This window comes from Lipophrys pholis (assembly GCF_963383615.2).
Source record: "Lipophrys pholis genome assembly, chromosome: 4".
NCBI classification, from domain to species: domain Eukaryota; kingdom Metazoa; phylum Chordata; class Actinopteri; order Blenniiformes; family Blenniidae; genus Lipophrys; species Lipophrys pholis.
In genome coordinates, this window is record NC_137637.1 from 16,038,870 (window position 1) to 16,050,902 (window position 12,033).

At 44.2% G+C, this 12,033-nt stretch overlaps 2 protein-coding genes across 2 annotated transcripts in view; both read left to right on the top strand.

Moving 5' to 3' along the window:
• Nucleotides 1-1,725: 1,725 nt before the first annotated feature.
• Nucleotides 1,726-7,709, top strand: otop1 (otopetrin 1). The gene is made up of 6 exons (XM_080460961.1): nucleotides 1,726-2,295; nucleotides 2,516-2,652; nucleotides 2,959-3,017; nucleotides 3,196-3,326; nucleotides 4,736-5,643; nucleotides 6,129-7,709. The coding sequence occupies exons 1-6, from the start codon at nucleotides 1,911-1,913 to the stop codon at nucleotides 6,297-6,299; spliced, it is 1,791 nt and encodes a 596-aa protein (XP_080317087.1). The 5' UTR covers nucleotides 1,726-1,910; the 3' UTR covers nucleotides 6,300-7,709.
• Nucleotides 7,710-9,509: 1,800 nt separating this feature from the next.
• Nucleotides 9,510-12,033, top strand: part of drd5a (dopamine receptor D5a) — a 2,582-nt gene continuing 58 nt past the window's right edge. The window contains exon 1 of the mRNA XM_080462285.1: nucleotides 9,510-12,033. This exon is cut by the window's right edge and continues 58 nt beyond it. Coding sequence (XP_080318411.1) covers nucleotides 9,775-11,157 — 1,383 coding nt within the window. The 5' untranslated portion in view covers nucleotides 9,510-9,774 and the 3' untranslated portion in view covers nucleotides 11,158-12,033.

Below are 12,033 nucleotides of genomic sequence, written 5' to 3' on the forward strand. Positions count from 1 at the left end.
TTAATTGAGGAAGTAGCCCACAGTTGAAAAAAACATTACAATGATAAAGCTGTGGTCCAAACACACACATTGTAAACCAAAGTAAAGAATGAATGTGCGAGTTAAGTACACTCAAGCATCAGTAGGAGTCACAATAATCTTCTGGTTTTGTGGACCTTAAAGCTAATCTAAATCATGTTTTTAATCTAATTAGTTTCAATTCAGCAGCTTTTGTGAATCTCTGAAGTATCTATGAATTAGTAGTAATTAGTGGTACAAGAAACACAAACGTGTCTTTAATCAGCCCTTTCAGCGGGGCGGTGGTGTCCCCTGCTCTGTTGTTCTGAAGACAAACGACACATGAAAACTCAATCAGGCTGAGTATCATTGATCTATCCTCATAATCAAGAGATTTCCCTCCTATTTGTCAGATCGATTATCTCTGATCAGGAAGGCGATAGTCCACTCAGCGGATGGTATTGTCAGTCCAATCCTCACATCGTCACTATGGTAAATTAATAAATCTCCCATCTGAGGCAATTCGTCTTAGCAGATTTTGCTGTCAACAAATCCCAAAACGTTCGAGTGGGCTTTCTTATCCTATTTAAATCTGCTTCAAAACGTACGAGCAGTCGACGGGACTTTGTTAATCCACTAGGTTATGGAATAAACGACAGAAAAAGGGACGCGGCAAGTGAGCTAATGTGCGCAATTACGCGCGGTTGTACGCGTCACGGGGTCCCGGACACACACAGGTTAAAGGAGCTGCGATCAACTTCACTAAAATGTTCTGACAACTTTCAACATGTAAGAAGCGGATGAAACTCTTGTTAGTTTGGGTACATTTTACACAAAGGGGCTGGTGTAAGAGCTTGAAATTTTGGAAATTCGCTAAAGTAGAATGGGCGGTATTGTGACATATTTGAATAAGTGATTTAAATAAAGGAGGTTTGAGACGTCACAAAACGGTAATGATCAAATTATCTTTACTATAAGGCCACAGTACCACACCAATCCAGGCCTCAGTCTGTGTCCATGTGTCCTGGCTGAACATGGATTAAACTGATGCTGCTTATTTAAACGCACGGCCTCTTCCGATGGCCTCTTTGACATCCAAGCACAAAAAGCCATTGTGAATTTGACCACTGAAATCTGATTCTTCACCTTTTTCCCCCCTTTCTCCTCCACTTGAAAGCAACGTTTTTCACCAACTGCATGACTCCAGCGCAGGCACAAGTGGTGTACATTGGAATTTTAGCCGGTGGCACTTGGAAGTGAATCGCTGTCACAACAGGTCACTTCCCGGCAGCTTGTAAAGAAAATCGGAGGATTGTGAAATGTCATCTTCTCTTTCAACTCCTCCGGGCTTGTACGATTAACACCCGATAGCCACCCCGAGAGGATTTCAGCAGACTTGGAAAGAGCGCCTGGCAGCTTCACTGAACACTTGGATTTAAGCAGTTTTTTTTCCTTTTCTTCTTGGTTTTTTCCCCTGTCTGTCATTGTGGATAACTCCGCACTTTGGGTTTTTGCCTCTCTGGCCAGTGAATGGTTGGCACAGCAAGCTCAGCTATTTCTTTGAAACATATGGGAGTTTCAAGAGGAGGACGGGGCTTTGGGATCATCAAATACTGAAACGCAATCTCCTATTTTCAGTGACTCAGCGAACCTGCTTCAGGACCAGATATTTCAGTTTCAAGGGTTATAAGATGAGAATGGCATCTATCAAGCCCATCCTCGGCGAGGCTGGACATTGAAACTATGCATGACCACTGAGCCGGACCTTGAAGATTGAATGCATGTTTGGCACGGCACCTCTCCGTCTGAATCCCCACCTTGTAGCACCAGGTTACACACCTGGCCTCCCTCAAATGCACTTATAGCGCACAGCTTTGACTTCCCCTCTCCTCTCTCCACTGCGCTTTTTGCTCATGACTCCCACCATGGTGGAACACGGCGGCTTGGATATCATGTGCCTGAACAAGTATTGCCACAGCTCCTCGTCGTCGTCCAGCTCCGAGCACGACAAGAAGATTTTCACTAAACTAAAGCTGGGTTTGTCGGGGGACTATCCGCGAAAGAACGCGGAGATCCTCAGCGGGCAGTACGGGACCAACCTGCTGCTGATCGGGGCGGCGCTGATGCTGGCCATCGCGCATCATGACCCCTCTGTCAGGGAAGAACACCTGCTGTCCTTCGCCACCTGTCTCATGATCCTCCAGCTCATCTGGATGATGTGGTACATCCTGGTGCGGGAGAGGCAGAAGAACACGCGCACCGAGAAAGATGTCCACGCCACCACATGCTGGATAAGAGGTGAGTTTGTAAAGTTAGAGAAGTTACTGAGTGAAATGTGCCAACTTTCCCTGCCCGTGCGTTTGGAATTTGTTTCTAAAAAAAATCTAAATGTTATTATGATCAATGTTTGTTTTTAACAAATAAAGAATACCTGAACTTTGATGAACTGAAAACAATGTTTTGAGTGTGTGTAATTAGTACATTTATTAACCTAATATGTGTTCCTTTTCGTCTCCAGGTGGATTGACTCTTCTCGCACTCCTTTCACTGATTATGGACGCTTTCCGAATTGGGTATTATGTGGGCTATCAGTCTTGTGTGTCAGCTGTGCTCGGGGTATATCCTGTCATCCATGCAAGTCACACCATAGCACAGGTAAGTTTACAACCCCAGTTTAATTTCCATAAAGTGATAATCTTTCAGCAGTGTTGGAAACCTTGTCTGTTTTTTCCCCTGCACCTCTTAAGGTCTTTGAATAATGTGCTCTTTGTTGTTAAGGCGAGCACAGAGTTGCTGCTACTGCAACCATATGATCCTATCATTGTCCTATCCAGTCCTGACATTGAGTGTAGGCACCAATAGACGGTTAAAAACATATGATGAAACAGGATAACAGGATAAATGACATTTTTAAAATGTTAACATTTTTGTGGGGTTTTTTGTGTTTGTGTTTTTGTTCAGGTGCACTTTCTCTGGTTTCACATTAAAGATGTCATTAAGAGCTTTGAGACATTTGAAAGGTATGTATTATTATTTGTCACTGTTTTGTAATTTAGATTAACAACACCGAAAGTAAGAGTTTTAGGCTAATCAACATTTAAAAGATGACGCAATCAAGACAGCTGAAGATTTTCTCAGGTTGTCACTTCACTGGATATGAAAGTTTTTGGTTTTTTTTCAAACTCTTGTTTTCTTCAGATTTGGTGTAATCCATGCAGTGTTTACCAACCTCCTCCTATGGTGTAGCGGCGTGATGTCAGAGGCTGAGCACTTCTTGAACAACCATAAGAGGAGACTTTCTGCCTTGGGCTATGGAAACCTCACTATAGGTAAGGGCCAAAGGGTCGATTGCTGGCTTGTACCTGGAAGAAAGGCACAATAGTCCACTTGAGAGCTCACTTCAATGGATGAAAGAAAAAGGAAGGAGAGGGAGGTGAGCCCGGCTGCCCAGCGGGTCTTGTTTGTGTCGAACGTCCCTCTATTAGATTTCAGGAAACACGGTGTCGCTGGAGCACGGGCCCCCTCCCTGGCCTTTTCCCCACACCAGCCGCAACCACCCTCCTTGGCAACCCCCCGCTTGACCTCAGACGGCTTTGTCCCCAGGCTGCTTAGTCCCAAGGGTGCTGCAATTACAGTAACTGATACATCTAAGCCTAGGGTTGGGGGGCAAGGCTGCTCCTCCTCATATCCGGCTGACTGTGAGGCTGGCTGCACCCTGACTGTTGTTCCCTTTTTAATTAAAGGGTGCAGGACCATAGTGGTGGCCTTTCGGGGAGTGGAAGAGGGGTGGGGTGAGGGGGGTGGGGGGTGGCACATGGTAGTTTTTTTTTCTGAGATGGTCTCTCGATGGCAACAGTATACCACAGCGTGTTGGGTATCGTGAGTCTTGCGAGCAGTAAAAAAAAAAGAAGAAAAAAGGACAATATATACAATGAATGTGCAGAAAGTATAATCAGATTAGGACATTTTCACACTAAAATGCAGTATGAAACTTTATATTGGAGTTTATTTTTTGGCGTCACCTAAAAGGAAATGTAAAACTTGGATTTTATATAGTTATCATTAAGGTGACTTAAAAAACAGTGCAGTTAATACAAATTGTGAGTATTTGCTTGAGACAACTAAGAGTAGCACAAGTACATATTGGTTGAAAATCATAGTATATCATTTTTAAGAAGCAGTCACTTACTTACGTTTTTCGTTTAATATTAGGAGTAACACATTAATGTTGAACAGTTACAAGACTAACTGCTGCTGCTATCACTACCCAAGTCCATTGTACTCCCACCCACTTCTACTATTATTGTTTGAGACATGGTTGTGTTAGTATTTGTGCTTTTTTGTGAATGACTGGATAGTTGACATGTTTGCACACCACCTTCTGTAAATACCTTTTGTTCTTCGACAAACGATCCCACCTTCAGTTTGTATAAGTTAATCAAATGTCGACTCAACGTACTGAAGGAGTTTCCAGGGAGGATTGTGTAAGTCAGACCGTGTTACTACTAAAAGATGTCAATGATCAACTGATCTAATCTGCAGCTGGGAATCATTCTTTAAAGAAAAGGAAACAATGAGAAGATTAGATCAAGTGTGTTAGCCTACACCACATCTTTCATGTGTTTGAAACTTACTTGACATTTCGATGATCAGTGTTTTGAATATTTGCCCCAGGAACAAGTATCTTTTCATAAATCACATGCATTTTTACAGTTTTCTTTATTTTTTTTTCTCACAGAGCACTCGGAGCCATCCTGTAACTGCACCACCAGCACATGCTCCATGTTCTCCAGCAGCCTCTACTATCTCTACCCATTCAACATTGAGTACCATATCTTTGTCTCTGCCTTGCTTTTTGTCATGTGGAAGAACATTGGGCGCAACATTGACCTCTCTTCAAACCGGAAACGATTGGTTACCAAAACCCAGGGCTTGACTTTAGGCCCCATTCTGGGTCTGCTTGCACTTGCCAGCACTATTGGGATACTGGTGGTCTACATTACCCATGTAGAGAAGTCCCTCCAGATGCGTCAATCAGCTATTTCAATGTTCTACATTTACGGCATTGTCATGCTGGTGGTAATGTGCTTTGCCGGTGCTTCAGGTCTTGTCATATACCGAGCGAATCACATGCCACTGGACACCTCCAAGAACCCGTCGAGACAGCTGGACACAGAGCTGCTTTTTGGATCCTCCGTTGGATCCTGGTTCATGTCCTGGTGCAGTGTAGTGGCTGTGTTAAGCAGCCACAACAGCCCCCCCTACCGCTGGACCAACCTTATCTACTCCCTGCTCACAGTGTTGGAGAAGTACGTCCAAAATCTCTTCATCATAGAGTCCCTGTATCGCCAGCAGGAGGGCTGCGAACGGGAGGACCCAGAGCTACCAGCTGCCCCAGAGATCTTCTCAGTCACCTCCTCTCTGGCTCCACCGTACAATGGCATCATCAACCGGGCCTACGAGACGCCTGAGAGAGCCTGTGTCACCATGGAGAACGAGCAGGAGGAGAGCGGCCAGGTGTACCGGTGTCCACGGAAACACTCACAGGTGCCGCTGCCTGTGGGAAATAAAGTGGCCGAGCCTCCAAATATAAAGAGGCAGATCCTGAAAAACATAGCAGTTTTACTGATAATGTGCAACATTTCGGTGAGTATTTGTTGTTATTTATCCTTATGTGTCATTTATTAATCAACATTTTTCTCAGTTCTTTGACACACTTGAATACCTTTTAGGCTTTGTGTCTGTATGTCTGTTTTGACTCCACTACTGTATAGTTTCAGATCAGTCTCTACGTTTTGTGGCAGCATTTAAATGTACCAAACAATGAAAATCTATTTAAACCAACTGTCACACTAGTACACAACGGTAATACAAACATAGCTGCTGGCTGCTGGGGACTGTTTTGGAGAATTTGGCCAAAGAAAGCAAAATAAAGTAAACTTGGATATTGTCTTGTGGAGAGAATTAAAACTTGTGATCGCTTTAAAATTGTACCCAGGTTGTTGGTTTTAGAGGCAACAGCTTCATATAGTCAATTGTAAAGCTTTACAATTTGTTACGGTGCCCCCAGGTGGCCAAAAGTTCATTGACTCAAGGTTTTATAATTAAATTACCTTTTTCCTTTATTTCAGCTTTGGATCCTCCCGGCTTTTGGCTGCAGGCCACAATATGACAACGGGCTGGAACAGGAGACATTCGGTTTCAGCATATGGACCACAGTTCTCAATTTCGCCATTCCTTTGAACCTTTTTTACCGCATGCACTCAGTTGCCTCTCTCTTCGAAGTGTTTCGCCGAGCCTGACGGATCAGCAGAAGGATGACAGTGCCAGATAACGTGCAAAGGAACACTTGTCACCACAGGCTCCCGACAGAGTCTCATGGCGCAGGTCAACCGTTCAGGAGGCAGTCTGGGTCACACTTCAGCAGACTTGAAGACAAGCCGTGGAGACAAACCAAATGTAGGTCCCTCGGTCAGGCGATTACAGAGGAAGAGGCAGCTGTTGGCCTGAGTTCCTTGAAGAAAAACCTTCTATAACATGAGGCTTTTTAAAGACAGTGATAAAAAGATTCCTTGGCTTCAGGTTTTAATTAGAAAGTGCCCTTTGTACTTTTTGTTCTCTAATCACATTTCAGTAGATTTTTACTTGAGAGACTATGTACATTAGAGATTTATACGCTGAGATGCACATTTTGTACGATTACAGATTAGTGACTGGGAGTATAGATTAGACTACAAACTTGATTTTCATATCTGAAAATGCTACAGTGAAGCCACTGAAACGCCAGTTAACTTCAATATCTAAATACACTAGTACTGTATTTAACAAAGCCACATGTACATTGATGTATCACTTGACCCATATTGCGTCTATAACTGAAATGCACACACCCTATATGGATAAGTTTCTCATTTACTTGCCCTAGTAGTTCACATAGTTTAGTGGTACAGTATTAAAGCATCTGAGCTTCAAGACTAACGACGACTTTAGCACTACTTATTAAAATGTCTTTATGAGTTGGACTTTCGTTCTCAGAAAATGACTCCCAGAGTCACTCAAGGTTCATCACTGTCCATCAGTATGCTTCACTTCACTATGCTTCTCTATTGTCTCAGAGAGCTCAGAATGAGTCTGCTTGGAAGCACTGTGTTTGGCTCTATATTGACTTTAAGGTAACGTAACTTGGCAAAAAAACACGTTTCCAGTCTTGACTGAGATTTATGTATGCTAACACAATCTTGGATTAGGACTTTTCCAAGATTACTCCAACAATGTAGACTGTGTTAGTGAATAGCAGGATTTGCTATTGATGACCACAGCTCCGCCATACTACAGGCAGATGTTTACACCTGATGGACCTGCAGCAAATACTATCATATTGACTTTAGTTGATTCTTCGTTTCAATGCCAAGCACAAATACGTAGCTGTACTGTACAAGTCTATAACATATAAACATAATTTGAGTAAGACGTCGAACAGGTTCTCTACCTGGTGCTATCCTCAGTATGTGTTCTCAATATGTGCCAAGTTGTGGTCAAATCCTTGTTGCAATATCCAGATTCTCTTTGTAAATACTGTTTAGCTGATCAATACCATCAATACACTGTGACATGATTTTGTGAAATTCCAATGAAATGGTGCTGGTAAAAAATAACATGTACATTTGTGATACGTGTATCTTTTGCTTATTGCAATAAAACACATTTTTTTCAACACCTGCTCAAATCAGTCTTTGTGTTGGCTGCTGGGGCACTGCATTGCTGAATCAACTGCAGCAGATTGGTAAACCACAGGGTGGCGCTACGTGTTCACGGTTACAGACAGTCCTGAAAACTCGCTGCAACACAAACTGCAGGTGAATGGAAAGAAAGTGCTTATTATTGTCATAAAACAACTATTTTGAAAATACAAACCTTGGATTTCATTGAATAACGCCCTAAACTTCACAGAGCCACTACACTTCAAAACTATGTGTGTGTATGGAGGTTTTTTTTTTTTTTCCAATTGAGTGAATTCTAATTAATCATTGATCATATGTTGTGACCATTTTCCCGAAACACTCCAGCTGGAATCCAACTTCCTGATGTGTTAATTCCCCTGCTGTGGTGACCTCTCATGTGGCATGTGTGTGTAGAGCAGCAGCCTTAAGCAGTGTGGGACGGACACACACACACACACACACACACACACACACACACACACACACACACACACACACACACACACACACACACACACACACACACACACAGGTTGCCTCCCGGCACGACATCCACAGATTACGGCTTCGTCCACTCCAGAGAGTTTGGCATCGGGCGTCAGGAGATTATTTTATCGTCGTGTCACAACGATTTGACAGGCACGCGGACACGTCTAAAAATATCCGTGACGTTTCAAAGCCGGAAACGGCGCTTCTGCTGCTGCTGTGCAGCCTGGCGCACCACGACGCGTGGAGAGCTTCACGCGCAAGCTGCAAGTGCAAATGTGACTCACCTGTTCAGACAACTCTGATGAGCTGTGACCTTCAGTCTGCGGTGATTAGAGGGCAAACAACAGACTTGTTTGTGCTACTTTTTTTTTCTTCAAGAAACTGAAAAAAAACCCCAACGAAAAACAAAACCGATGTTATGAATTTATCATTATTTTTGTCTCATTGTTTAAACAGTGTCAACAGTCTCTGTATATCGGCCTGCAGAAAAACACAACGAGGGCTTTTGGCTGATATATGTTTCAATACTCACTGCATTATGACTGCTAAATGAAATTTTAACCTCACTCATCTATCAATCTATTCATTCATTCTTTCACCCAATCAAGCGTCGATGGTTCAATAAATAACACAGCAATTCGATTAAGATACATGGACAAATGCCTCTGCTCACTGAAGGGACTGTGAATGCATTGCACGCCTCAGGCTGTTTGCCTTTTCAGAACCATGGACAGCTCTATAAGCGCCATTACGACAGACTGCAGGTCACGGTCATTTTTACTTAATGTACCGCCTCGTCTTGATTAAATGTAAACTCATTGGGCGTGTCTACAAGCAACTAATTGTGAATGCATGCACGGAACAAATGCTTGCACTTCAACCTCATCTTGTCTCTCACTTTACTGCAGTCTGGCATGATGTCAAGTATGTGTAAAGACTTCCACCGCCCATATCTTCCCGTGAAGAAAAGAAAAACAGTTGTCTGATTTGGAGTTTGTAAAACGTTTAGAAAATTAATCAGTGAAAACCTCCACACTATTCAAAACTTCCTCCCTCACCGACCCTAACACAGCGCATTGATGTGCGTAACGTTGCGCACAAGAAGGCGTGAGAGTAAATGCGACTAACCCTGGTTGGTGTGTGTGTGTGTGTGTGTGTGTGTGTGTGTGTGTGTGTGTGTGTGTGTGTGTGTGTGTGTGTGTGTGTGTGTGTGTGTGTGTGTGTGTGTGTGTGTGTGTGTGTGTGAGACAGGCAGCAGGAACTCTCTCCACACCCACACCGCGCTCGGGATAGCTTGGGATGAGAGATTCACAACAGCAGCAGCTAGGTCAGACGGGACCCACAAGGTTGCAACATGCACTCGACATTGCGCGCAGCGTTTCAGCCCCTCAGCGCACCTGGCACGTCGCTCGGCTCATTTTTAACGCGCTCACTTCTCTCTTTCCTTCTGTTTTGCACTCAGGCTGGTAGCCTCGCCGGTCATTTAGGACAATACCGTGACTGGCTGATAACCGAGCCTGTCTCTGCGCAAGGAGCGATGGACTGCAGTTTTACTTGAGGAGGGCAAATGGAGAACCCAGCAAAGTATCTCTCATCGGTGCAGGGGATCGACTCTGTGCCGGCACCCCTTGGAGAGGTCATGTGGAACACAACCGAAACGGAGGTAACAAGCGACTTGGGGAAGGACATGCTGGTGCGCACTGTGACGGGCTGTTTGCTCTCCCTGCTCATCCTCTGGACTCTGCTGGGGAACATCTTGGTTTGCTCTGCGGTGCTGCGCTTTCGGCACTTGCGGACCAAAGTTACCAACATTTTTATCGTCTCTCTGGCTTTGTCGGATTTATTCGTGGCCGTGCTGGTGATGCCATGGAAAGCAGTGGCAGAAGTCGCAGGATATTGGCCATTTGGCACTTTCTGCAATATCTGGGTCGCTTTTGATATTATGTGTTCCACCGCTTCCATCCTGAACCTTTGCATCATCAGCGTGGATAGATACTGGGCCATTTCAAGCCCATTCCGCTACGAGAGGAAAATGACCCAGCGAGTTGCCTTTGTTATGATTAGCATCACCTGGACGCTGTCTGTGCTCATTTCATTCATACCCGTCCAGCTGAACTGGCACAAAGCCAGCGCTGACGACTTGGCCGGAGCGCACAACTCTTCCGCAAGTCGACAGATAGAGGAGAACTGCGATTCAAGCCTGAGCAGAGAGTATGCTATATCCTCCTCGTTGATAAGTTTTTATATCCCCGTAGCAATTATGATTGTAACATACACTAGAATATATCGGATAGCACAAATACAGATTAGAAGAATAGCCTCCCTGGAAAGGGCAGCAGAACACGCGCAAAGTTGTAGGAGCAACAGAATAGAGTGCCAACACCACAACACACTGAAAACGTCGATTAAACGGGAAACCAAGGTGTTTAAAACTCTTTCGGTGATTATGGGCGTCTTCGTGTGTTGCTGGTTACCTTTCTTTGTTCTAAATTGCATGGTCCCGTTCTGCGACAAGCCTGCAACGGACCGGGACGCGGGTCTGCCGTGCGTAAGCGAAACGACTTTTGACGTTTTCGTGTGGTTTGGGTGGACCAACTCCTCCCTAAATCCCATCATATACGCCTTCAACGCTGAGTTCCGGAAGGCCTTCGCCAGCCTCCTGGGCTGCCGCAATTTCTGCTCCAACACACCGGTGGAGACTGTTAATATCAGCAACGAGCTGGTGTCTTATAATCAAGATACCCTCATCCATAAGGAAATTGCGAACGCCTATATGAACATGATTCCCAACGTGGTCGAATGTATTGAACATGAAGAGACTTTCGACAGGATTTCGCAGTTTTCTCACAACAACGAAAACGCTACCGACTCGGTTTGTGATTTGGAGGACTGCGAAGCAGACATCAGTCTTGACAGGATGTCACCGTTCACACCCAATGGATTACACTGACTCTACACTTCGTTGTCTACCCGTGCGTAATTGGATGTATTGATAATAATGTCACCACTCATTCATCTCCATAGCTCCAGAACCCACTGGGAGCCTACAAGTTCAGGCACACTTGCAGCTGATGGTGAAGGGAGGGAACCCGGTGTCCCACTCATAGATACTTTGTAGGTCACATCCAGTATCTCTGCAGCCACAAGACCACTCTGCCACTGCTGTGGGTTTCATATATGAGATGTGATGTTGTCGTTCTGAAAAAAAGTGATGTGTAGGTGTTTATTTACAAGATGAGTTAAGTTTGTGTTCCTTGGTTCAAAGGTTCAGTGTTGCAGAAGCTGTTGATAGTTTAAAAAAAAAAAAAAAAAAGAAAAGGCTTCGCAAAAGAGCGCCAGTGTCCATCCAGTCCATCCAGTTGGAGAAGTGTTTTTGTTAATTTTATTGAGGATTTATAAAGGACATCTTTTGCTGCTTAATAACCTCATGCGTGCCCACTTTTCCGCTGATTATGAAGACTGAGGGCAGCCTTAAAGTCAGTGCAACCAAGACAGTCCAATGCAGTTATTCCAGCGCCTTATAGCTTATCTATAGGATAATTCTGAGATGTGAAAGGAATGTGTCCTGTGGAGTTTAAGTTACACAATGCCAAAATGCAGTATTAACGTGTTTTGCCACTGTATCCACCACAGTGTCTCCTCCAACAAACCTACTCTGCATCACGTGGATGATAGCACAGTCTGACCCAGACTTTGCCACAGGTTCTGATAGTCTGAGTATGGTGCAAAGGCAAAAAAATCTGATAATGGAAATGCAACGTGAGCCTGTGCACAATGGCATCGCTAAAAATTTTACTGCAATCAGCAATCATTTCAACAACCATAA